This window comes from Penicillium taxi (genome assembly GCF_028828555.1).
Source record: "Penicillium taxi strain IBT 34144 chromosome Unknown utg000005l_segment0_segment0, whole genome shotgun sequence".
NCBI classification, from domain to species: domain Eukaryota; kingdom Fungi; phylum Ascomycota; class Eurotiomycetes; order Eurotiales; family Aspergillaceae; genus Penicillium; species Penicillium taxi.
This window is the reverse complement of record NW_026643207.1, coordinates 1,811,996-1,838,194: the sequence shown is the minus strand read 5'-3', so window position 1 is coordinate 1,838,194 and position 26,199 is coordinate 1,811,996. Positions and strand designations below refer to the sequence as shown.

General features: G+C 45.4%; 9 protein-coding genes across 9 annotated transcripts; 6 read left to right on the top strand and 3 right to left on the bottom strand.

The window, feature by feature from the left end:
- Window positions 1-570: 570 nt before the first annotated feature.
- N7495_008017 (Tvp18 family protein) lies at window positions 571-1,321 on the bottom strand (the record flags this gene model as incomplete). Its single annotated transcript, XM_057210668.1, has 4 exons — window positions 571-871; window positions 932-1,027; window positions 1,184-1,199; window positions 1,285-1,321. 4 exons carry the CDS (start codon window positions 1,319-1,321, stop codon window positions 571-573), a joined length of 450 nt encoding a protein of 149 aa, XP_057060211.1.
- Window positions 1,322-4,572: 3,251 nt separating this feature from the next.
- atfA (bZIP transcription factor atfA) lies at window positions 4,573-6,053 on the top strand (the record flags this gene model as incomplete). Its single annotated transcript, XM_057210667.1, has 3 exons — window positions 4,573-4,603; window positions 4,665-5,694; window positions 5,753-6,053. 3 exons carry the CDS (start codon window positions 4,573-4,575, stop codon window positions 6,051-6,053), a joined length of 1,362 nt encoding a protein of 453 aa, XP_057060210.1.
- Window positions 6,054-6,984: 931 nt separating this feature from the next.
- N7495_008015 (tubulin gamma complex associated family protein) lies at window positions 6,985-10,115 on the top strand (the record flags this gene model as incomplete). Its single annotated transcript, XM_057210666.1, has 2 exons — window positions 6,985-8,254; window positions 8,308-10,115. The coding sequence occupies 2 exons, from the start codon at window positions 6,985-6,987 to the stop codon at window positions 10,113-10,115; spliced, it is 3,078 nt and encodes a 1,025-aa protein (XP_057060209.1).
- An 820-nt stretch (window positions 10,116-10,935) lies between these two features.
- N7495_008014 (FAD/NAD(P)-binding domain-containing protein) lies at window positions 10,936-12,171 on the bottom strand (the record flags this gene model as incomplete). Its single annotated transcript, XM_057210665.1, has 1 exon — window positions 10,936-12,171. One exon carries the CDS (start codon window positions 12,169-12,171, stop codon window positions 10,936-10,938), a length of 1,236 nt encoding a protein of 411 aa, XP_057060208.1.
- A 906-nt stretch (window positions 12,172-13,077) lies between these two features.
- Window positions 13,078-14,430, top strand: N7495_008013 (WKF domain-containing protein; the record flags this gene model as incomplete). The annotated part of the gene is made up of 1 exon (XM_057210664.1): window positions 13,078-14,430. One exon carries the CDS (start codon window positions 13,078-13,080, stop codon window positions 14,428-14,430), a length of 1,353 nt encoding a protein of 450 aa, XP_057060207.1.
- Window positions 14,431-15,331: 901 nt separating this feature from the next.
- Window positions 15,332-15,963, bottom strand: N7495_008012 (uncharacterized protein; the record flags this gene model as incomplete). The annotated part of the gene is made up of 4 exons (XM_057210663.1): window positions 15,332-15,426; window positions 15,509-15,563; window positions 15,603-15,772; window positions 15,810-15,963. 4 exons carry the CDS (start codon window positions 15,961-15,963, stop codon window positions 15,332-15,334), a joined length of 474 nt encoding a protein of 157 aa, XP_057060206.1.
- A 1,844-nt stretch (window positions 15,964-17,807) lies between these two features.
- prs2 (proteasome core particle subunit alpha 1) lies at window positions 17,808-18,868 on the top strand (the record flags this gene model as incomplete). The annotated part of the gene is made up of 5 exons (XM_057210662.1): window positions 17,808-17,814; window positions 17,897-17,959; window positions 18,054-18,148; window positions 18,205-18,417; window positions 18,485-18,868. The coding sequence occupies 5 exons, from the start codon at window positions 17,808-17,810 to the stop codon at window positions 18,866-18,868; spliced, it is 762 nt and encodes a 253-aa protein (XP_057060205.1).
- Window positions 18,869-20,316: 1,448 nt separating this feature from the next.
- N7495_008010 (uncharacterized protein) lies at window positions 20,317-21,003 on the top strand (the record flags this gene model as incomplete). The annotated part of the gene is made up of 3 exons (XM_057210661.1): window positions 20,317-20,329; window positions 20,404-20,635; window positions 20,712-21,003. The coding sequence occupies 3 exons, from the start codon at window positions 20,317-20,319 to the stop codon at window positions 21,001-21,003; spliced, it is 537 nt and encodes a 178-aa protein (XP_057060204.1).
- A 1,896-nt stretch (window positions 21,004-22,899) lies between these two features.
- On the top strand, window positions 22,900-24,487 carry N7495_008009 (glycoside hydrolase family 18 protein; the record flags this gene model as incomplete). Its single annotated transcript, XM_057210660.1, has 6 exons — window positions 22,900-22,929; window positions 23,080-23,180; window positions 23,240-23,493; window positions 23,564-23,593; window positions 23,653-23,702; window positions 23,765-24,487. 6 exons carry the CDS (start codon window positions 22,900-22,902, stop codon window positions 24,485-24,487), a joined length of 1,188 nt encoding a protein of 395 aa, XP_057060203.1.
- Window positions 24,488-26,199: the final 1,712 nt, after the last annotated feature.

Here is a 26,199-nt window from a genome sequence, read left to right as displayed (position 1 = left end):
ACATGGATGAATATTTTCTTATATATCAATACATCACTGGGCAATCAAAGGTTGTCCAGTAATTCTCGACTATGGAACAGGTAAATACATCTATATTGACCTCGGGATTAATCACCTGGGCAGGTGCCGAATGACAGCATGCGTGGACTTGGGGTATTTTCATCCATGAACCCATATCTCAGTAGATTGAATTTCTCGATGTTAATCACCTGCTTACTTGGAACAGTTACTATCATATAACATCCATACCTACGCATCTGAGCAGACAGAGCGCTTCGGGCAAAAGCAGGATAGACAAAACCGATATGTCTACTATAGAGGAAGACCTAGAGATCTACCATAGGGGCTATATTAGAGAATCGGACGCGAGGAGAAGCCCGATAAGACATAAAAGTACACAAGAACACCAAACTGAGAAGGTCATAGCGCATTCCAATGCATACTGCCCAAAGGCATTTTTGAGGGGATATACCTAACCCTTCCACTCAGGGTTGACCACTGAATTATCTCCAAATGCGCATCAAATTCATATCAAGAGAAAACAAAAGAAGATTAGGTTGATAGCATAGATCAAACAATCATCTGCACGACTCCATGGCCACCCAAAGTCTTGCTGCCGGTGAACTCCTGGCTCTTGAGGCCTGCAAGTGCATAGAAGCATGCTGCTATGAGGAGGAAGACAGCGGCAGCGATCAAGCTGCAAGCTCCCTTGACAAGACTGACCCATTGGATAGCACTCAGACCGAGGTACAAGGCAGCTCGCATCCAGTTGGTCGTGAAGGTACGGATGAACGCATCAAATTTGGCAGATGTAGGGCAGAATCGGAGGAGAAGAGGCACTTCTATGAAGAAGATGACGAATGCCGAGGCACTTTTCTCTGGGTTAGGAGGGATCCAGTGTTATTTTGTTTGAGATGGGGTCCAAACCTACAGGCATAGGCATGAGAAGATGATATGTACGATATTGGTTGTGAAAAGGTTGGCGATGCCGAGGGCAAGACAAAGGAGGACACACAGGATTCCAGTCCTAATGCGACGTTGTTAGAGCTTGAGTCTGTAAAGCGGAATAATAGGTGGAGGCGACAGAAAGTTGCGATAGATCCAGGATATGGGAAACTTCTACAGTGCATATGCAGATGCAGATGCAGAATCGGAAGACAGCGACCGAGATTGAGGTACTAACCATTGTCCATAGATACCTAGATGAGCGCAACGTTAGCAACAGCTCCAAACTCGACTCCTCAAAACGACTCTGATCGGCGCATCATCCGAGGTAGTACGTACTGAAGTTTCTTGAGCGGAACTCCTCGGCTATCGTCATGATGGGCAGAGTATATCAAATCAATGAAGCCAAGATAGAGTAATGATCACAGGCTCCGGGGTGACGAAAGATTTAAGAATCGGGATGGCCTAAAGAGAGTACACGCGGCTAGTTAGAGGGAGCTAGGGCGGTCAATCGAACCCAACCAAAACAAAGCGGTACCTTAAACTGTGAGCTTTGTCGATCACAACCTTAGAATACTTCGTTCTGCAGTTAATATCAAATATGGTTGATGGCCATGGATTTGAAGATTCAAGAATCAGAAACTGAGAAGATGATATTCCTCATACCAGAGGTCGTCTTAGGCCTTTTGTTCTCTAGGCAGACGCAAAACAACAAACTTTCTCTTGGAATCATCGACAAGGCTGCAACATATAGAGCTATCTGTTAGATCTTTTCCACTTGACTGAATACTCTAAATTTTTGATATGAATTATTGAATCACGTTATTCATGACCGCAATGACGGCTTTTGAGATTCTACGAGATAAGTGTCCATGGACTTTGGATGGAAGACCCATCACCCCTGTTAGCAGGTAGAATTTGGTCAAAATTCACTCTTTAACCTGGCAATATCAATTACTATGAAAACAGAGGCGGTTGATCCATTAAGTGCAGGCGAATGATCGGCATTCTAATATGCAAAGATGCCACAGGGATCTCAAATTTAAATTGAACTCCAACAAGTACAGAAAAATGAGAGACTGGGGAACTATGTGACCTTCTACCTATTCAAACTCTTTTAGCACTTCAGTCGGACTATAAGAAAGCCTCAGAAATGAGACCAATACCTTCAAAGCTTATCGGTAACTAGGAGTTTAATCTCTGCATAAAGCATGCATGTGGGGCTAAATACAAATTTGCAACACTTGGGCATAGAAGGTGAACATTTGCATAAGATAATAGAAGATATTCCATATTTAAAGTTATGATATAGAAACAAAAATTGAAAAAAGTATGACAAGAGTGGGATTTGAACCCACGCCCCTTGCGAGACACGGAAGTGTGGATCAGGTGATCGCCTGAACCGTGCGCCTTAGACCAACTCGGCCATCTTGCCAGTTGTTATATCGATTGCAGGAACTTTGATATTATAATGAATGAAAGAATTTAACACTTTCGGTTAGGGTATACATTCATAGTAAAGCCCTAGAATCCACATATAACTTAAGGTAGAGTGATCAGCTAGGAGGCCTCATTCTCCCGAGGTCTGCTCCACGCAATATTAAATTTAAAGCAATAAAAAATAACCCGTTTTTATGGCTAGCTGAATATCAAAAAAAGGGCTAAAAAGATATCTCTCCCTCGGGGAATCGAACCCCGGTCTCCCGCGCTTATCAGTGTTAATGACAAGCGGAAATCATGACCACTAGACCAAGGAAGATAAGATAGTCCAGTTCCACTGGGCCACTTGGTGCTGGTTGATGTGATCATCCGCTGAGCTTTACTATGTAAGGATTCAAGAATTACTTTTGAAACAACCCACCCAACGACGTTGAGATTCTTGAGACCTGTCCTGTCGGTTTAAGGTACTATAGTACTAACAGTACTTATCAAAGTCCAACTAGAGATAATTCACCTACTTAGATAGGCAGTAGAACATATCAGCTGGGTATCTGCAGTATGAGAACTGCTATCCATGAATACCTAGGTAAAATTCATATCATCGCGGTAAAATGATAAACAATTCCAAGAACACATGTAGGGTAATACACTAGCTATCATTTAAGCAGCTAAATATGCCTCGTGGTCTAGGTACTATGGAGTAACGTTGCCAGGTCCAAGCTCCGCTCTTATACTCTGTAAACCTCCTGGGCTTGACGCTAAGCAAAGGCTAAATGGACGCACGCCAATGACATCCAGGGATATCCTTCATCACAGATCAGTATAGGGAGTAGATACTTTGTAATACTGAGATTCAACTCCTAGGGCTCCAAAATCACTATTGAGCAGGTAAGTATAGAAAACTAAAATTGATATTGATGGAACCATTATAGACTCATCACATCAAAGTGTACTAAGATTAAGAATGTTCTGTGTAGATGATGGAAGCCAGTTCACAGACCACACGTCATCCCGTATATTGAATACTGGATCACGTGCTGCGTCATTTACCGGATTCCTTCACGCACCGACAATTCCTAGAGCGTCGTCCCATGTCTTTGATATATAATTGGCTTATTTTCTTACCCCTCGACCCACTCGGATCCCAAAGCACCCGAGAATTCCTGTTGTCGTCATCATGAAATCATTCATACCATATGAATTGATCTCTTCTATTTTGGAATTAGATCGGAATATTAGCATTTAGATTTAATAGAGAGTGCTTTCTTATCTCTTTTCAATCTGGGGTTTTGAGGGGTAAAACCTCTCTGGGGAAATAAGTCTCTGCTTTCTACATAACGTACGATTGGTTGATTGATATCAATGATCCACTTCTTCTCCATGTTCAACCTCGAGATGGTGGTCGGCCTTTCTGATTTTTTTTCTTTTTTTTTTTTTTTTTTTTTCTTTCGCTTTCCATTGGGAAGTTGTTACTGGTATGTATTTGATTATCTGTGGTTAGAAGATTTGATTACTGTATAGTCAAAGAATAGAGCAAGAAAAGAAAGTATAAAATTCGGTACTTTTAGAAGGTCTTTTTTAGCAGCCTGTTTAAAGAAAGTAGCCCGTGTTCAGGAGTTACATTCATATTAGTAATTACAATACCCATCCTTGGTTAAGAATCTGTATTGTCCAGTAATCCGTAGTAGGAGAAAAGTTGATCTCGCGTGGCAGTCGTACTGTAACATTACATCAGCCGTAACTTTTGTACTTAATGTTTTCTTCCCCTAAAATTGTCGTCATCCCCTCTACGTCACTTTTTTTTCTTCCCATCTCTCCTTCCTCTCTGCAAGCCACGGGCTTATACACAGTACTAGCACCATACAAAAAATAAGTGCATACTATTATGTCTATTGCAGTCGCTTCTAGCTTGTCAAACATTGCGACTTTGACCTCCATGGATTCGAAGATCAAGAAAGAAGGTTTGTGGAATGCCATCATATAGAGCGCGTTTTCCTTAGTTCCAACATCCCTACCCATCTATCGCACAATAGTATTACCCTTTGTTGTTCTTGTGTTTGTCTCTGTTTGACTAAATACTCGGGATTGGTAATACGCCACTCGCGTTTCTCCCAATACTTTCAACCCCCTCTGCCGTTTTGATGATCTCACAACTGGCGTCATCGATATCCCACACACAATTCCATCATGAGCGGCCCTCGCTTTCGGAAGCCTTTTGGTACCTTTTTGCGCGCTTCTAAGCAATACTGCCGGTCGCATACTAATTTGAGCCTCAATAGACTCGGCTTCAGACATCAAAGACCGAAAATCGGACCAAACCTCGTTGGCGCCACCACGTCCTGGCGCAACTGCTAGTGATACCCCGGACTACTTTAATTCCGTCCACAACCCTTTCTCGTTGGAGCCCAATCCGTTTGAGCAGTCCTTCGGAGGAAACCCAGGTGACACTCCAGGAAAGTCACTACTACCATCCGTTGCTGCTCTCACATCGCCAGCTCTGCCTGGCCCCAGTTCCGGTGCTGCATATAACTGGTCCAACTCCCTGCGATCAGGGCCCTTGAGCCCAGCCATGCTTCCCGGTCCCACCGGGTCCAATGACTACTTCGACAGCATCGGTCGAGGCTTCCCCACGCCGAATGAGTCCTCCCTTCGCACTGGACTGACCCCCGGCGGTGGTGGTTCCATGTTCCCTGCCCCGAGCCCTAACTCACAGGCTTTGCTACAGCAGCTTCAGAATGGCGGTGCAACCCCATCAACCATCGAATTTCACCGCACTGCTCTCAATGCGAAGAAGAATAGCGTCGGTGGCCCTACCTCCAATCCCAATGACACAGAATTGATTGTTCCGAATACAACCATGGATCCAAAGGCATCTCAGGCCGCGGCTGACTTAACTCAGCATGACGCTGCGGATGCCGCCAATGGCTTATTCATGTTGGCCAAGGGTGGTCAGCCCAACAACATTCAGATGCACCAGGCAACGGCCATTCAGAACGAGACCCGTGCCGCCGCCGCCGCCGCTCGGCGTGTATCGCGAAACACTAATGGCAATGTTCATGAAATGGAAGGTGAAATCTCCGAACAAGAATATGCTAAGCCTACCAAGGGAAAGGGCAAGAAGAACGCCCCCAAGGCCAATAACCGACGCAAGGCAGATGACATCGGTAAAGCCTCTAATAAGAAGATGAAGATGAGCGACTCGCCTTCAGAAATGGAATCTGACGACGAAGATATGCACAACATGCATGGCGGCGATCCTAAGAAAATGACTGACGAAGAAAAGCGACGCAACTTTTTGGAGCGGAACCGGTACGTCACTTGATCTCTCCTTATATCACGACTTACAAATGACTGACTTGAGATGCAGTGTTGCGGCATTGAAATGTCGTCAGCGAAAGAAGCAATGGCTTGCTAATCTCCAGGCTAAGGTGGAGCTCTTTTCCACTGAAAATGATGCCTTGACCGCTACAGTAGCCCAGCTCCGAGAGGAGATTGTGAATCTTAAGACATTGTTGCTGGCCCACAAGGACTGCCCCGTCTCCCAGGCTCAAGGTCTTGGCCCGCTTATGATGAACGGAATGTCGACCGGCTTCGACCCCCATGGTTACGGTATGAGCCAAATGGGTATGCCGGGTTCTCAAATCCCCGCCCAGATGCGCCGGGCATGAGGATCAGCGATAACTTCGCTTCTCAAGCCAGGTTGAAAGTTCCTTTGCTTAGCTGCATGATGCAATAGGAGATTCTTAAGTCTTTGCCTAGACACTGCTGCGGTTTGCTCTCTTTGGGCTGCTTTTCCCGATATATCTTTTCTTTCCCATTCGGCAATGACTCCGAACCTTTTGGCATGGGCAGGTGTTAATGATCCACATGATTCAAAACTTGGATAGGGCTGATTCCAGTGGTTCTGGAACGGATGAATTTTGTTTTGTCTTAACAAAAGACGAGTCAATTTTGGCGTCTTGAAGGTTGTTCCTTTATTTATTTTTATGGCTCACGTTTCCTCCTTTCCCTCCAATGTACTTTTTGCGATCCCCCATTCCCCTCCTCATCCAATTTCTTTTCTGTTGAAATCTCTCTTGATGGTTACGAGAGATATTTTGTCTGGTTTTTTCTTTCGCTTGTTCAATAATTGGAGGGGGTTTGTGGATTTCTTTCGATTCGGATTGCTTTTTTGATGAATGCTGGATGGCTGGCGTCGGGGTGGCTTTTTAACTTCCATTTCACTAGTTTCCTTAAATGGAATACTTGAAGAAAATTGATTTCGTAGAACTGTATATCATTCAATGTACGACGAGTTCTAGCCCTAATATCAGTTGAGGGCACGGACGATAGTTGATAAGGAACGCGCTACTGCCAAGCAACCCAAACATCTCAAACACCAAACCAGAACTCCATTTGGACTTTGACTGCAATTGTCTGATTAATTGCGATAGGAGTATAGACACTCGTTATATTGTTCCTGAATGATATGAACCTTTCAGAAACCCTATGACTTGCGGTCTCGCCCAAACGTGTCAAACACCTGAACGCGAACCAACGACGACGCCCCAGTCCTAAACATCAAAAAATAGCCCATTCGGCGGGGGAAAGGGCAGCGTCATGTCGACCTCGACCCGGCAGCCTGTACGCAACCGCCGCATCGACGATGCCCTCTCACAATTAATCGATTCCCTGACCCCGCCGCTCCCAATCTCCGCCCTACAAGACGAAGACTACTCGGACCCGGAAGAAGCGCTTGCCACACTCGAGGAGCACCGCCACCATGCTCAAATCGACCGCGTCTGGCGCATCCTGGACGCACACTCCAATTCCGCTGCTGCAACCCCAGCTTCACCATCTGGCGTGGGTAGCCGCCGTGGCAGCATAGCGGGGACGGACAATGTCAATAATGCGGCGGATCTAATCAAGCGCAAACTTCGACGTGAGAATGCTAGCCCAGAGCTTGCTGTTCGGTTCTCCAATATGTACACTAAGCTTTTGACGCAGCCAGTGCTCTCTCAGAAATGGGGCATTCTGTACCTGTTGTATAAGCTATCAGAAGACAACGAAACTATGAACGACGACGGAGAGAGGAGTCGCAGTCCTCTCATGGATGATGGCCAGCAGAATCTCGCTGGGCGTGGGGCTCCGATTTCACGACGAAACACGATTTCGCGTATGGATTCGGAAGATGACGAGGGTCCTGCTGTGGGATCTTCTGTGTCGCAGCGGCCCGCGCAGGTAGCGAAGCCGGAGAGGCAGAGCACGCTGCGCCAGGATTGGGATCCTGATAGTATGGACCAGGCCGAGCGTGTTTATCGGCAAGGAGGACGGAGTCGTGCTGCCAGTAACGTTGATGCCGTCATGACTGATCGTTCGGGTGATGAGCGTGCAGATGCTCCTGCTTCACGATCACGGCCATCAACTGCAACGCCGATGTCATCGAACCGCTCAGCAGAATTTATTGAATATGGACTATTGCGTGACTTGCCGTTTAACCTGCAGGGGTTATCTTCAACAAATTTGCAGTTTCAATCTTCTACGGTCTTGAAACTACCTTCCAACTTACCGTCTCCAATAGTCTCTCTTCTCAATTCCCTAGCTGAGCCATGTCTTCTCTATAAGGAACTGGCTGAGTTTGTGGAGAGCTCAGATGGTGGACTTATGAATCAGAGCTTACGGGCAGCCATTGGTGACGAGTTGCGATCGTATCTCAGCTTGGTTGCTACTCTGGAAGCAGAAATTAGACAGGCATTGACTGCAATTGGAGACGGGAAAGAACACAAGGCTGTCCGCAAGGGTAGTGTTACGTTAAAAAGATGTATGGTCTGGACAAGAGATGCCACTATGGCACTCCGATTGATGTGTTTGATCGTTGAAGAAGCTCAAAGTGAGTGCTTTGGAATTTGCCTTCTCCTTCTTACCTACTAACGTCAGATGCAGATAAAAAAGGAGGCCAGTTAATATCCTTAATACATGGGTTCTCCTCGTCACATGGAGATCCCTTTGTAGGCGCCTTTGCTGAGAAGCTTCTTGTCCATGTGACTCGTCCATTCTACGATATGCTTCGGTTATGGATCTATGATGGCGAGCTTTCCGATCCGTACAAAGAATTCTTCGTGACCGAGCCAGTGGCAGAGGTTGAACCCAACGCTGATCCAAGGCGCATTGCAACGAGTGTCTGGGAGAGAAAGTATAAGTTAGATGATGAACTGGTGCCTTCAATCATCACCCATGATTTTGCAAAGAAGATATTTCTGATTGGAAAGTCTCTCAACTTTATTCGATACGGCTGTAAAGACTCTGCATGGGTGGAGGCTTACTCCAAGGAAGCATCAAAAGATCTACGGTATGGTGATACCGCGACCTTGGAAACTTCCATTGATGAGGCCTACAAAACCACCATGGCACGATTGATTCATCTCATGGATGAGAAGTTTAAGCTATTTGATCACTTGCGCGCATTGAAGAAGTATCTTCTGCTAGGCCAGGGAGATTTCATTGCTCTACTCATGGAGTCCCTCGCTTCAGCCCTGGACCGCCCTGCAGGCTCACAGTACCGACACACTCTCACTGCACAACTGGAGCATGCCATCCGTGCCTCAAATGCACAGTACGACTCCCCAGATGTGCTCCGCCGGCTGGATGCACGTATGCTCGAACTGAGTCACGGTGAGATTGGCTGGGACTGTTTCACACTGGAATACAAGGTGGATGCCCCCGTCGACGTGGTTATTACTCAGTATGCATCGACCCAATACCTGAAAGTCTTCAACTTCCTATGGCGTGTGAAACGCGTTGAATTCTTCTTGGGCAGCACCTGGCGTCGATGTATGACTGGTGCACGAGGTGTGATAGGGAATGTGGAGGACAAACTCGGAGCAGACTGGAAGCTCGCACGATGTGTTATTGCTGAAATGATACATTTTGTCTGCCAACTACAATTCTACATTCTTTTCGAAGTGATCGAGTCTAGTTGGGATCAACTTCAGCAGGCTATTTCAAAACCCGGCTGCACTCTTGACGACCTCATCGAAGCACACAAAATCTACCTCGAGTCCATCACCCACAAGGGCCTTCTTGGCTCCGTCTCTTCCTCGCGTTACGGTGCCTCCAAACCACCGGAAGAAAGCTTTCTCAGCCAACTTCACCACATCTTGAAAATTATGCTCGCTTACAAGGACGCCGTCGATGGTCTATACTCCTTTTCTGTCGCAGAATTTACCCGCCGTCAGGAACTCAGCGCCGGAATCGATTCCCGCACAGCTCAGGGCCGCTGGGGTACAGAGCGCGATATCCTCTCACGCCGAGCTAACAGTCGATCTACGGCCTCAACACCAGATATTAGACCTGAAAGTTCTGGCCCAGACAGCGACGTCCCATCCCTATCAGCGCGGGACCTCGCAGCTGATGACCAAATGCTCGCTACCTTGCGTGTCAGGCTACGGGACCTCTCTTCCGAATTCCGTTCACGCTTGTGTTTCTTCCTGGGCGACCTGGCAAGTCAGTCAGATGCTGACATGCGCTTCCTCGGCACCGTGATGAACTTTAACGATGTATACACACCTGTACGCCGACGACGAACGACTCGTCCCAGCTCACGCGATAAAGAGAAGGAGAAGGAGCGGGCGAAGCATAGGGCTACGGCTAGAGGTACATCTACCACGACTGCCACTGGTATAGAAAGTCTAACGGAGAAGATGCGTCAGCGAAGAGATACAAACGAACATAATAGCAGTGAAGCTCAATAGTAAAGATCTCTACTTAGAGATTCTTGTCTAGTTTACTGTACCAAGGTGGTAGCGACTCTGTATGTCATATGATAACCTAATGCGAGACGAATGCACGATTCAGTTGTGTATAATTCATTATGACACAACTCGAAATCACAAATTACTCAAGCTCGTATTTATTTAGTCGTTATACATATAGAATATAAGGTCCTGTGAAAATGGCCTTTGTAGTAATTCCCCTTCGCTTGGTGATTCATATATCAAATTTCGAAAATAACATAAGAAAATAGGTATGGTATATAATCTAAAGAGGACTATATCAAATGCCTAAACTTGGAGGATTCATCGTTTTATACTGATTTCTTCAATTATATGTCCAGATCTCACGAATGAAGCTACTTTAATCATATGATAAAAACTGGAATTGTATTTATTGATACTTAGGTCTATTCGCGCGCTGATATGTTAGCGGTATAAAGTCCATAAATAGATGCGATAAGTATATATGCATCCTTAGATCTTATAAGTGGCAAGTAGGCTTATTTGTATTAACTATGGCCTTCAATCTATCTAGGCAGAGATTATTTACTACGTAGGTAACCGCCACCAGTTCGATTTCAGACGACTAACTAGTTTTCTCAGGGCAGGTAGATCGGGTCCATAATTGAATTTGACACTCTCGCTATTTCTATCTCATCCTGTTTTCATTGATAAATTTGTATTGTACGTAATTTTCAGATGTATGCAAATTTCAAATTGCTTAAGCCTGTTCATTGTTTATTTGCTAAAAGTACTCTGGACGAATCGATGCCTATCCATAAAAACATGTAGAGACAACTTATTGATCCCAGTGTGATCTATTCTCTGAATATTCCGGTACTATCCATCCGCCTTTATTCTTATTCGAGCATTTTGCCACAAGATCGGGGATCCGAAGAAAGCAGATCAGCCAGCCGATAAAATGGATAATTGCGACGCCCCATTGCGTGTCCGGGATAGCTAAACGTATCAGGGATAAATTGAAATTCTGAATCTCATCCACAAATGGTCGCAAGGTCTCATCATACTTGGCAAATGCGTGAGATAGATTGTCCGGGTTGCGACTGATCTCGCCAGCCAAGATATAGGCTCCGACAAGGCTGCCCGTAGCACCCATGCCGCTAAATGGTGAGGCGCAGTGTGCTGCATCTTCAAGAAGCACTACACGGCCCTTATGCCATACGCTTGTCTGCACTTGAACCACCTCTTGGCAATACCAATTCTCCGTAGTCTTCATGCCTTCTAGGAACCGATCGGTTTCCCACCCTGCATCCCGGAACCGTGAAGCCCAGAACTCCTTCTGCAGCTCCGTTGGTGCTCTATGGATACTGCATAATTCCGGGGAATTATCCCGGAGGAAAAAGTAGACCTGTGACTCCGTTGGGTTGTGGCTTCTGCGCATGATCATTCGACCTTTGGGGCTGATGTACGTCCTACGGATATTGGTATCGGTCTCAATGCGCGGAATAAACCAGTAAGCGATGTGAATACCCAGCCGCCGGTATGGTTCTGGAGAATCTGGGGGAAGGATTGCTTTCCGAATGCGCGATCCCTGGCCGTCTGCTCCCACTAGGAGATCAAAGGTGTCCACCGAGCCATCAGAGAAATGAGTGATTACTTGATTCTCGTCTTGCTCAAAGTGCTCAACGGTCTTACCAAAGATATACCGCACGTTGTCTTTAGTTGCATCGTAGAGGATGCGCACAAGGTCTCCACGCATTATCTCAAACTCTGACGTGAAAGACTGAGCACCTTTACCAGTCCTGTTGGCCATTATAGTTGCTTTGATAGCACCTTGCGAGTCGACCAAAGCCACGCCATCTTCATCGACGAGAGAATTGCGGATTTTATCAAGGAGCCCCATTCGCCTGGCCACTTCAATCCCTTGACCACGTAGATCAATTTGTGCACCAGTGGCCCTGAGTGCTGGAAAGCGTTCGACGATGGTGACTTGATGACCGCTTCGGGCAAGCCAAAATGCCAGAGCCGGTCCTGCACAACCGCCACCACAGATAAGGATTTTAAGAGGGGCCATCAAGAACAGTTGGATTTTCAGCTGTAGGTGGTACGGTGTTCAATTCAAAATAACCGAACTGAAGAAGAAAAAAGGAAAGAGGAAAAAGGCTGGTCTGTGGAAAGAAGATGAAAAATATATGATCTGGAATCTGAGATCTGTGGAATATTAGAAGTGGAAAAAAGAACCCAAGTATTTAAAGGATGGTCCTGTTATTCAATGGAGTATTCAACGGAGGAACGGAGGGTGAACGGACAACGGACAACGGACTGACTCCCTTCACTTCGTCTAACTCCGTTTCCATAACTCTACTGTACATGAAATTGGCTTTTTATATGGTGACACTACCGAATGGATCAAATGATCAACTTGGAAGCCTTGGAATTTATGAGATGGTGTCGTGAGATGGTGTCACAGTGCAGGCTGCGCGGGCGGATAGATATTATGAGTCGTAGGCAGGTTTTGGATAAACAGTAGACGATAATATTTAGTTCTGACTCGCAGGCCAGGAGGTCAGGCGATTAACAAGAGGTAGCTTCATGAAGCTACAGTCGCCAGGTACCTAAGCCACGATAGAATACGGCAGGAGTGATAACCAGGACATACGCAAGAGAATGGGTTACACATATATGATATGAGGTACTAGAACTTCAACTAACATAGTCGAAAGACTACATTATCAAATCGAGGACTATCTCACGAAGTAGAATAGCCAATGTTTGGAGACATCATGATCTTATCGCAGCTCCGCCTTCACGTGGATACGGCAGAAAAAAAAAAGTCAGATTCCGCCCTTTGACTGAACCGTCGTAGCAGCACAACACACAAGATTAAGGAATTGCTGAAGAAGTAATCCTTTCAATTAGTCCCATATAATCTGTGCGGGCTACTTTGTTTAAAACTCGCTGCTTTTATAAACCACACAACATGGCCAAAGGCGTCTCTACGTCTGTTGCAGCAGAAAAGCAGACGAAACGGAAGACCAGAGACGATGAAACCTCTACCACTATCGAGAAGAGTTCGAAGAAGGAATCTGTTGATAAAAAAAATAAGCGAAAGAAGTCAACCAGCGACCAGGTAGAGGATGACGACGAATTGAGCAAGAAAAAGAAGCGTCGGGTTTCTTTCGGACCGGGCACAAAGACCAAAGATGGCAGTGATAGCGACAGCGACAGTGATGTCGACGCCGACGCCGACGCCGACGCCGAATTCGAAGACGACAGCAGTGAGACTGTGACAGGCGAAGAAACAGAAGCCCAAAAAGCCGAAAAGGCGCTCGACGAAATGCGAACACGCAAGCGCGAAAAGAAAAAGGAGAGGAAGAACAAGAATGATTCCGGCTTTGGTGCTTCGGCCTCGACTACTGAGAGGATTCACGAGACGCCTATCCTTTCATACCTGAGCCACTATTATCGTGACCGTGCGACGTGGAAGTTCCAGAAGAATCGCGAAACAAACATCTTCAAGCACCTTTACTCGCTTGAGCATCTGCCCGCGCAGTACAACATCATGATCCTGGCATATCTTCAGGGATTGAAGGGAGATGGTGCGAAATCGAGGTTGAGTGGAGCTGCTGGGGAGGTTATCAGGGATGATATCAAGATTGAGGAGAAGAAGGGTGGCGACAATGCGAATAGCGACTATCAACAGGCTGTTGATAGCTTCAGGGCTTCTCTGGTTGCCGAGTCAGAGGACTTGAGTGGTGCTGGGTCTGGAGAGTCGCTGGATGCAGCGGCAAAGAAGCGTCTCCAGAAGAGGCTGCGGGCTGAGCTTGTATTCTTTGCTCTGACCACTGAGACGTTCTCGCTTGAGAAGCTGGAGCAAGAGAAAGTGAAGGTGAAGCCGAAGGAGATGCTGGAGGAGAAGTCTGAACCGCAGAACAAGAAGAGGAAAAACAGAACTGTCGTTGTTGATGACTCAAGCAGTGAGAGCGAAAGTGACAACACTAGCTCCAGTGGCAGCTCCAGTGATGATAGTGATGAGGACAGCGACAGCGACAGCGACAGCACCAGCAGCAGTGGCAGCCCCGACGATGATACTTCAAGCAGCGGCAGTGTTAGTGATAGTGAGAGCGACGACGATGCTCCCACCCCGGCAAAGAAATCAGTCGCCGCGCCTGCACCTACACCCACACCAGTGAGCACCAAGAAGGCCCGCTTGCCCAAGAAGAAAGTGCCAAAGCAGAAAAAGGAGGTTGCTCCAGGCAAGAACAAGAAGAAGCAGAAGCGGAAAATGAGGACTGCTCAGATTGATATTTCGAGCAGCGAGGACAGTGACTAGGTGTCCACTCCAATAGCTATTTTGTATTTACAAGGGGCGTTTTTTCTTCAAAATTTGCATATATCACTACATATACCAATGTTATGAAATGGGTGCATGTATTATGATGCCCTAAATTACGTAGTGGCTTGAATATGGAAAAAATAAATGACAAATTACAAAAACGTAGCTCTCCATTCTCTTCAGCAGCCCTTTCTAACTCACTTGAATCTTGGACCAACATATGAAGACCTCGGGAGATGCTATCCTCTCGGGCTGCCAAACCTGTGCTAATCAGCACCTCTTCTTTTCTGAACTGGAAATACGTTACCATTTTAACCCTGCAAGAGAAAGTGGAACCCTACTTTGGATTAGGCCTGCACTGAAAGGTTTGTTTTATACCTGAGTTCTATTTAGTGCACTTTTTGCATCTACACAACTACCAACCTCTCTACTATTCTGTGGTGGCATCTATAGATGTTAGAATAGAAATATTAGGAGAATTTGGTGGTAAATACTTTTCATGATATTAAAAATGTAAAAATAGTTCTCAATTTTTGATTCAGACGGAATGAAGAGCTGGGGTGAACGCTTTGAATCTGAGGAGTTGAAATTCTTCAAAGGACTATTTAAAAAGTCCAGCACAGTGAACTTCCTTATTCTACCTACCTAGATACTTCCACTTCCGCTTTCACTTCTACTAATTTAATTAGTACTATGTCATCTATGAGTGGAGAGATGGATCTCTTATTAGATCCAAAGTACCAACCCTATTCTTTTCATTTAACAGGGTGTCCAGGTATAAACCTTGGAAGTTGGCCAGCTCTGGAAACAATCTACTTCTCAGGTTCCTCGCTAGATGCTTGTAAATATCGAATGAACTTTCCAAGGTTGGTGACTTCATTTAAACATCGAGTGTTATCTACTTGGTGTATCGTCTCTGATATCCACTCTCAGTTTGAATGAATTCTGCAGCGTGGAAGGCCACGGGGCGATCTAAAGAGGAACTCTGGTGGACTAAAATGGAATGTGTTATCATATTTATTCCATCATAAGTTAGAATACACGATAGTGTGATAACCAGGTCTTTTGAACTTACTGTAATCCTGCCATGAATCGTGCTCCTCAAAGATATCATACTCTCCTCTCCCTTTCTTTTAAAAGAGAGAACGATAACAGAATTGAAGAAACACGATGACATCCTCTGCTCTTAGATAGTCCCGACGAGCTTGAGATTTAGATGGACGGTCATATATTTCGAGAAAGTTGTGGTAGGTGCTATCATCGTCATTAGGCTCGAGGGTGAACTTTTTGAACTCGTCCAGTGGGAAAGGCTGAAAAACAGAAATTTGACTCAGTGAAACTTGAGTCAATTAGGTCGACAAATTCAAGACTAATACCAAGGCTAGCCAGGTCATCGCTAGTGTAGGTAGTTTCTGGCTTAGACTCAAGTACTTTCAGTGGTTCTGATACTGCTCCTTTGAAATTGTCTCTCAAAAGGATTCGATCCTTCATTTGATCATCCTCTCCGAGAGTATTCATTACGGGGTCCATGTTGAGATTCTGTATGACAAATATATGTCGAGACGTTGGAGGAGAAAAGTAGTAACTAATAGACATGTACAGGCATGCCATTGGCTGATGATGTGTAGATACAAATTGCTTACCAGCGAAAAACAAAAGAAAAAAACATACAGCAGCCAGGATTTGCATAATTTCAATACATGTAAGGCTTTATAGATAGCCTGTTTTAAAAGGTCTGGAAGCGAACATCTTCTGAGCTCTACAGATTCATGCCAAGCTATGCTGTCTGATAGTCTATGGGTATTCATTTTGTTTACTGTTTATCACTTTTCTTCGCTCCACTTATATAGACTTGATAGAAAATAGATGATACTTAGGTCATTTCACCTACAAGCACTGGTGTTACGTGTACATATGCTCCGCTTTATTTGAATTCCAACGCTGAAAATGCTCAATTTTGAACTCAGATCAGAGCACCGATTCTACTCTGTTACTTAATCATCTGCCTTCAAATGTTGGATTTGACGGAGCATTAGAAGCTCCTGGAAATGAGGGAATTCCTCATACTAAAAGATTCTAACCTTGGAAAATTCCCACAAATCAGCCACCGTAATGAACATAAGGGATCAAGTGTAGCGGTTTCTTCTCTGGCTCATCATCTAATAAACCGTCTCTGTTATCAGTCAAGCTCTTCAAAATAGCATGAACTGTCTCGCTAATCTTCCAGTATTCTCGGAGTGCCCTCATGGCATGGTGAAGTCCATTGCTGATATGTTAATCATTGATTCCATTGTCATGCAGTTATTCATATCATTCGAGCCATATCAACGGGCAGGCTATCGCTAACACTCCATAGCATACCTATGACATGACGAAAGCCGGTAAGCTGATAAGCGCTAGAATTATAGATACTTTCACCGGTAGAGCTCTTCTTAAGGATTGAGCTTATGGAGCATGCTAAGAGTTATATATATATATATATAAGGAATGGCGGGTTTGAGGTAAGTTTCTTCTCTAGGAGACTGCTCACTGTAAGTGGCTCGGTCTCCTAGTCTTAAAGCAGTGATTGACTATGCTGCGGCTCTCTAGTATTTGCGCCACTAAGGAATACAAGATGGAAAATTGAGCAGCCTTTCAAGGCTTGTGGTTGAAGTAAACCCCATCGCGAATCCTGTCTCATCAAAGTTATAAACATCATCTGAATCGATGCTATTTTTATGTCGGGATTAGCTCCAATCGACCTGTCAGTACAGGCACGAGACCGTTCTAAATACAGCTATGGTATAACTCAGATATGGCAGGAAATAAAGATATATTATGATAATCAGACACGGGATGGGTCAGCATATAATAGCTTAAATGTTGCTCACTCGTCCTCATCCCCGAGTTCAACCATGCTCATCCAAATCACCTACCCTCACCCTAAGAATGGTTCTGTCGCTGCTTTAGGGCGAGCTGGGTGCTAAAGACTCACCCAAGTATTGCCTGCGTTCTACTGTTCTCCACACCTGGTCGTATGTGAAGAAAAACAGTTAAAAGGCGAAAAACAAATATCTCCTTGAATGTATCTCACGGGGTAACAGCGAATTATTCCTCTGGATTAGATTTAGGCACTAGTATTGAGGACAGGGTTCTGGATTTATACACATTCGATAGTGAGCAGTATCACTTGGTATTCTAAGGTTTTGAGTGTAGATACTCAGGGCAATTCAAGGCGGTGAGTCCCTCACCTCAACCTAGCTCCAGACAGCTTAGGCATCCCCAGCAACGCGTCACAGCCGATTCTCCTCTTTTCATCCTGTAATCAGCATTTACCTTCCTGCAACCATTTTCTCCTGTTCATCTGTCATTAACGGAATTCAAACTTCGCCATCATGTCTGGTAAGAATCCTCGTTGCTCGTTGCTCGTTACTCGTGGCCCCGTGATCCCAGCTTCGACTAACTTCCATCTTCTCCACATTAGGAAGCGCAGGCTACGATAGACATATCACCATCTTCTCTGACCAGGGTAGATTGTACCAAGTCGGTACGTACTTCAAGTTCACCCCAGGTGGCCGCCTCCGCGGTCATCATGACTCCAGCTAGCCATCACGATCACTGACAGCCAATTTGCGTATCAGAATATGCTTTTAAGGCTATCACTTCCGCAAACATCACCTCCATTGGTGTGAGGGGGAAAGACTGTGCCGTGGTACTCTCCCAGAAAAAAGTCGCTGTAAGTGTGAACATCCAAATCACGCGAATGCATCAAACTGACCCGCTGTCACCCAGGACAAACTCATCGACCCCTCCTCCGTTTCACATGTCTTCCAACTCTCGCCATCTGTTGGCTGCGTCATGACAGGTTCTATAGCAGATGCCCGTGCCTACGTCGACCGAGCCCGCGGAGAGGCAGCTGAATTCCGGTACAAGTTTGGCTACGAGATGCCATGTGATGTTCTGTCGAAACGATTGGCGAATATCAACCAAGTCTACACACAACGAGTATGTTTCTCCTTAACAAATTCACTTTGTCCAATAAACCATGATGAATGCTGACTTGTTCATCTAGGCCTACATGCGGCCACTTGGAGTGGCTATGACCCTTGTCTCCGTTGACGATGAGAATGGCCCTCAGCTCTACAAGTGTGACCCGGCTGGTTACTACGTTGGATACAAGGCCACAGCCTCTGGCCCCAAGCAACAGGAGGCGTTGAATTACCTTGAGAAGAAACTGAAGAACAAGGATGCCGCACCGGGCAGCTGGGAGGAAGTTGTGGAGCTGGGTATTACCGCCATGAGCAATGTGCTGAGCGTTGACTTTAAGAAACATGAGCTGGAGATTGGAATTGTTGGTGGCCCTCGACTGGACGGTGAAGGCACTACTACATCATTCCGGGCTTTGACAGAGGAGGAGATTGATGAACGGTTGCAGGCCATTGCGGAGAAGGACTAAACGTAGTCTGGATCTTGTAGAGATGCAAGTGATAGGCCGCATTGGTCTAGCATTGATTTAAGTCTATGAGTGATACTTTCTCAGAAGCTGAGAATGAGGAATGATTGAAAGCATGTTTTTTTTTTTTTTGAATAAAAAAAAAACCACAATAATTTTGATACATATCCAGTACTTCAGGTACCCCAAATCCTGCGCTGTAACGTTCAACAGCTATGCGCTTGGCGCATTTGGCCAGGACTTGGAATCTTCAGTTCATTAGTTGGGAAGGAACTTCAATTCAGCGGAGTATGTGGGGCATCAATATCGCCACAGTATCGTCATGTAGATGAATCACAGTAAATTTTATAATGACTTCTATATGCGAGGTGATGCGCTTTCACTCAGCTTGTGTGGAAGCGCCACATATGTGGCTCAGCCCGAAAAGTGGCTAGAGCGTATATTCTCACCGTCGGAGCGTCGGAAGCTGAAATAACATAAAATTATGCTATCTTGTCTTAGCATATCTTTAACTTAAGCTAATACCTTTCTCGGTAACACTAGGCGCATACTTCGTCATACCAATAATCAATAAGCTAAATGATATTATGATACCACAGCTCAACTCGGGGAAGCCGCTTCTCGCTTATGCAGGTTCTTTAATTCGATCTCTGCAACTGACGTGACAGCCCCTGGGGTTTCCACGAGCGTTAGGAGTTCGAACTTTGCCCAAACCAGCCACAATTCGTAATCCTTCAAGCCGAGAAAAATGCTGGCTTGAACCCACCAAATTGGTTCTGAATCTAATCTCGTGATTTCTCCACTGAGTCCACTCCTTCTCCATTTTTAAGGTGCCAATTAAGATACCCCGTACTAGGTACCTTTTTTTTTGGCCTGTTGTATTGCAGGGATAGCCCTAGCCTTCCCATATCTACCTTTTTTTTTCAAGAGATCGTGTTGGCAAAAGACCCACGCGTATTGCATTTCCAGCTGTCCTTGACAATTGGACTCTCGGACGTTCCTGACTTCTTTTTTCTTTTTTCTTTTCTTCTTTTTTTGGAGCGTTTTTAGCCCGTTCATTGGTGCTTAGTCCATGTGCCTTTCCGCTGGGAATAATTCCTTTTTTAATTATCCTTCGATTTCCAATCATCTTATGTTGACTCTTTCTGTTTTCGGAATTCGATCCTATTGAAGACTTCCTTTTTGGCTATGTATGGAGTAAGGTGTCTGTGTCTCCGGAGTAGACTAGACCATCTCGGTTCCCCTTATAAAACACCTACAACCCTCGTCTTTCTTTCTGAACATCAACTCTTCGGCCCGTCTACCCTTTTGTTATCCAGTGGGACCTGCAATTCCTTTCCTTTACTTCCTTTCATTGGTCTCCTTGGATATTATTTTCCTTTTTTTGACTTTCCTTCCAACGCCTCTAAATCCATATTGCCGCTTTTATATCTAATATTTTACTACCTTCAATGGCAGACGGACGTAAGCAGTCATGAACTCGACTCAATTGACCTGTTATGCCAACCGTACTGATTGAAATTGGGGAGAATGAACAGTCAACCAAGCCCGCGCAGTTCGAGTGGCCGAGCTTATGAACGACTACCGAACCCTCCTGCTACACATCTCCCAGCAGAGTGCCACTGCGTCCGCAGATGAATATAATGAGGAAGGCTTCGTCTTGCTACGCGAATGCCATGCTTCTGCTCAGCGTCTCGCATCTACCAACTACCGCAATTGCCCGTTAACGGGGCAGCGTAATGCCAGTACAGAAAAAACAGAACTACAAAGGTGAATGATGAACATATCTCGATTTTCACCCATAGAAGGCCATTGACTCATCTTTCCGCTTTTTTTTTCATTACAGAGTTATTGTCGATAGCAGCGCTCGCCGGTTCCAGGCACATAAGATCTACTTGCGGGCAGCAGCAGCACATCGATGGGTGATTTCCCGAGCAAACATTCTCCGTAGCCAACGAGGATCGCCTCGTATTGAAATTGCCTTGAAAGGCATTGATACGACACTTCATCAGGAATTGGCACGCATCACAGATCAGCATGTCGTTGCTGACCTTCGAAATGCTGACCTGCGGGCAGGTTATTGGCTTGATGATGACCCTTCTTTGGATGTGATCCGTCATTGGATTCAGAGATGGTGATTCGAACTATATGTATTTTGGTTTCTCGTGGTCTACTTTTTTCTGAGCTTGGCATGATGGCTGTACTGTGTGTATAATTTCCAGGGATCTATTTCCTCTCTTCATATTTTCTTATTTACTCATTGGAGGGCTTATTTAGCTATGCGGGGCATTTTGACGGCGCGGGTCGCTGTATCTTGCCTCTTACGAGACGTGAAAGAGAGAAAATTGGATTTAATTTGTTGAGCTGAGCATGAAGACTGTATCCCCTGACTTTTCATGTGGTTAATGTGTATTTCTTAATTCCAAGAAACGTTATATTTGTGGGTGTTCTGTTATTTCCCTGGAAGTATACGGAGTACAATTATTAGGTGACATTTGAACAAACCATAGGTAACCATGGAATGTACCTAGGTATTCTTAGCCTACGGAACTCCTCAGGAAACTTTAGCTTGATCATTAAAGAAATGAAGGAATAATACCTTAATTCGATAAACTTAGGTGGGGGCATTGGATCTCGCATTGTGGACCCTGTGCTAAGACTTTAGTTCGCTGAGTGACATACCAATAATCATTCAGATCGGCCCTTCGGTTCAAGTCCAGCTGATGTCTGTCGGATCCTTTGCAGAGTTCCCCAATTTTTTCTTTAAGCTGACGTTTCATTTTCCTGTGGAGACTAGCAGCTAAGACTAGCATTCGGGTCTCTCGGTTTCAACATTTTACCTAGATATGCAGGTTTCAGCTTGCTTCTGCCTTAGGTCTTGCGATCGGCATTCAACAACGGCATAATGCTGTGGGTCCTGTGCTTATTTTTAACCTGTACCTCATAGCCTTCTAGGTATTGACTACCTAAAAAATCCACGGATTCACCTTGATGTATCTGAGTCATGATATTGGAATAAATATGTCATCGGCCAACCTTATTTTCCTTCTCCAGGATCTGATCTGATTTACCTCACACGTATAATCAATCAAACATGTCATTTTCTTCATATTCACCTCCAATTGCTCGATCATCTTTGCAATTTAAATAAGTGCTTATCGCCTGACTGATCTATCTACATGGGAAATAGATTAAACCTTGGAGCTCTGGAAATCTTGTTTCAAGATTGGAATCGTTATTCATTGCGTAGAGGTTATCGAAGCTCAAATATTTGTCACCTGAGAGTATCCAAGTTATTTGCTGAATCCTGAACCACTCAGTGCCTTGATAGGTTCCCGAGGTCTCCTGTTGACGTTCCTATACTTCTAAGGTTACAAGAAACTCTGCTTCGGCAAATGGTTCCGCTTGAGACTATCAATGATAAGCCCCGATGTTGTCACAAGTCAATAGTCACTTTTTCCATACATCCGTTTGTCGTAATATTATACGGGAAGCTAGCACTTAGAAGCTAGTCGATGTAAATAATAGATGGCAGCATGACAGCCTTGGAAAGTGAGGTCGTACGAAGACCCTGCGCAGGTGGAGGTGTCACGTAGTATAAGGCATGGGATTTGATAGTTGTTCTAATTTGCCAATCTCTATAAATCTGGACTCCTAAGGTACGGTAGAGATTACAATCACCAGTCCATTTCTCAATTTCATCTACAACAGAAAGTACAATCTTGGAAAATATCTCCGAAGTTAGGCGAGATCTATATTTAGCCACAGGTACGTACCAGCCACAAACACAGCCACGATCTTGGCCAATGACGTCGGTTTTATTTATACAAACAGGCAATCATTTTTAAGGTACTCCACCTCATCGACATTTATCCTCTTTATTGACTTGGGCACGAAATATTCAGTGCTCACTCACCTCAATTGTGGCATTTCGATTTTCAGCTGTCTTGTTAACTCTGGTTGTATTGTTAGCCGTCCTTGTGCAATATTTTTTCGTTGGTCCCACCCCTGTAAACACCGACAAGTCCGTCGAAATGAGATCTGTGGCTTACTTCGTCAATTGGGTATGTAGTACAAGATCCTTACCATGTCACACAAGTGACGATTGCCTTACTTGTCTTTCAAGGTTGATTCACTGCTGCTGCAATGTTATCATATATACCTACCTCATCCTGTTCTTCGAGTCGGCCATATATGCTAACCGCTTCTCACAGGCCATCTATGGTCGCGGCTACAACCCTCAAGACCTACCTGCTGACAAACTTACGCATGTTCTCTATGCATTTGCCAATATCCGTCCCGAGACTGGCGAGGTGTAAGTACCACCAATCCCGGTTTCCCCGCGGATCATACAAATAAATTGACAATTACTAGGTATTTGACCGACAGTTGGTCCGATGTTGAGAAGCATTATCCTGGGGACAGCTGGAATGACAGTGGCAGCAATGTCTACGGATGTATCAAGCAGCTTGCTCTTCTCAAGAGAAAGAACCGCAAGATGAAGCTCCTGCTTTCTATTGGTGGCTGGACTTACTCATCCAACTTTGCTGCACCCTGCAGCAGACCTGAGGGTCGGGCTGCATTTGCAGCATCAGCGACGAGGCTGATACTTGACTTGGGATTCGATGGTATGTTAGAACGATGACTGAAAGAAAAAAAAAAAAAAAAAAAAAAAACCAAGACTGACAGTTATGGAAGGAATTGATATTGATTGGGAGTATCCCCAGGGTAAGCAGTCTGACGTGAATACATGACCATGCAGAAGCAAGAGCTGACGGAATTTCCAGATGCGGGCCAAGCTCAGAACTTAGTTGAATTACTCCAGGCTTGCCGAGAGGTAGGAAATCCATTTTTTTTTACTTCAGTTCCATTTGGACCATGACACTAACGATACTTTAGAGCCTCGATCGAGCCGCTGGACCAAATCGTCATTTCTATCTGACAATTGCCTGCCCCGCAGGATCAAACAACTATACCAAATTACTTCTGCCGCAGATGACTCCTCTCCTGGATTTCTATAACCTGATGTCCTACGATTTCGCAGGTAGCTGGGATGCCACCTCTGGTCACCAGGCCAATATCTTCCCAAACTCCGCAAACACTTCTTCGACTCCGTTCTCCATCGACGCAGCTCTGAACCATTACATCAATGTTGGCGGAGTGCCTCCATCGAAGATAGTCGTAGGCATGCCGTTGTACGGACGTGCATTCCAAAACACTGAAGGTCCCGGCCACACGTACTCTGGCGTTGGCGAGGGTAGTTGGGAGAATGGCGTTTGGGACTACAAGGCGCTGCCTCGACCTGGAGCTAATGAGTTCTTTGACGACTCTATTGGTGCTTCGTGGAGCTATGATAAAGCCTCACGCACCATGATCTCATACGATACTGTTGCGGCTGGCAGAGAGAAGGCCAACTTCATCAGGCGTCGTGGGCTTGGTGGAGGTATGTGGTGGGAGGCTAGTGGTGACAAGGGTGGCCCGACAGGTAACATAAGCGAGGGAAGTCTGATTGGAAACTTTGTCGATGTTATTGGCGGGGTCGATGTGTTGGATCAGACGGCGAATGCTGTTGACTACCCCGAGAGCAGATACGAGAATATTCGGTCGATAAACCTCGCCTAAATGTGAGTTGAAGGGATTTGTATTCTATTGTACTTAGCTACATAGGTACTAGGCGATGAGATTCCCAGATTGAGACCGAGAATAAGCACTTATGTGCCTGAATATATATTTGTGCTATCTTATGCCTACGCATGGGTGCACCCGTGGACCCCATATACAAGAATTTATATCTTAAAAGCTACGCGGTAGATGAAACGAAAGTTGGAGGAGCCAAAGTTTTAGAAGATTTCTTTTTATACCATGAGATATCATAAATCCGATTCTAGCAAACAATTACACTGGAATACTGATAAATGAGTCTCCCGCAGCCACACCTTGTCCATTTACTTGGACTCGTCAAAGACGTAGGTGAGGTGGCACTTTCCGCAGTACTGGCGGTTGTGCATAGCGGCCATGAAGATACCAGCACCACACTAGAGTAAAATTAGTCATACCGTTCAGTATTGGCGGGGAATGTAAAACGCATATCATACCTCGGGAGCGGGGCACTCGCGGCGGAGACGCTCAATCTTGCCATCACCGTCAACCTTGTAGTACTTCAGGATAGCAAGCTTGGTCTTCTTGTTCTTGTGCTTGATCTTCTTGGGGGTGGTGTAGACCTTCTTCTTGCGCTTCTTGCCACCACCACGCAGGCGGAGCACGAGGTGAAGAGTGGACTCCTTCTGGATGTTGTAGTCGGAGAGGGTACGGCCATCCTCGAGCTGCTTTCCAGCGAAGATCAGACGCTGCTGGTCAGGGGGAATACCCTCCTTGTCTGAAGTTGGAAAATCGTCAGTCTCCTGAGCGAATGGTGACATCGAGGTCTGGGAGTTTGCGCTTACCCTGGATCTTGGACTTGACGTTGTCGATAGTATCGGACGACTCCACCTCGAGGGTGATAGTCTTACCCGTAAGGGTCTTGACGAAGATCTGCATCTTGATGAAGGCCTGGTGAGGAGCGTGAGTTAGTGGATAATTCCGGTTTTTTGGAGTATAAAGATTGTCTAGCCAGTCGCCTCAAGTACGCGCAGTTGTCACATCTTGATTTGAAGACCGCTATTCTTTATGGAGAATAGGAAAAAACTGACCTCGACAAGTTGTCTTCCTTAACCTTGCAAGACAGAAGAAATTGTCTGTGGGTGGAACTCGGTAGTGCAATTAAAAGTTCTTGTGCGTCACGTGCTGTCACATGATCTAAGCCAGATAGGGCTGCGGAATTACTAAGTTCCAGACAATCCTTATCAAGGCTCTTATCAGCCAGATTATCGATATGAATAAAGCACGTGATTTACTGTCCCTTGATGCCTTAGGCCAAAAATGATGACATTCACCGTAACCAAACAACCGGCCCATATTTAATGAGAAGGACCTTGAGATCCAGGAGATCGACCCCACTGTTTCCTGAACAGGAGTATCTCCATGGCGACGATCTAGGGGGCTGAAGCCTCCTCACAAGGGAGATGGATCTTCTTTTACTCCTAGCAGAACACCTCTGAACCCTTGCAGTCGAGGAAAACAGAAAGTCAGGGAGCTACGGATGTGTGAAAAGTATAGAATTTTATGTGGGTAAGATCTCGAAATAACGAAAACCATAGATTGATCTGCCCCATTGAAGAGTGGGCCCATCCGCGTCACAGGTGGTTTCCCAGACTCCCGGCATGAGACGTTGCCATGCCAACCTGCCTTGTTGATATGAACCATGGGCTCGATTGATAGATCGCCCAAGTGCCTTG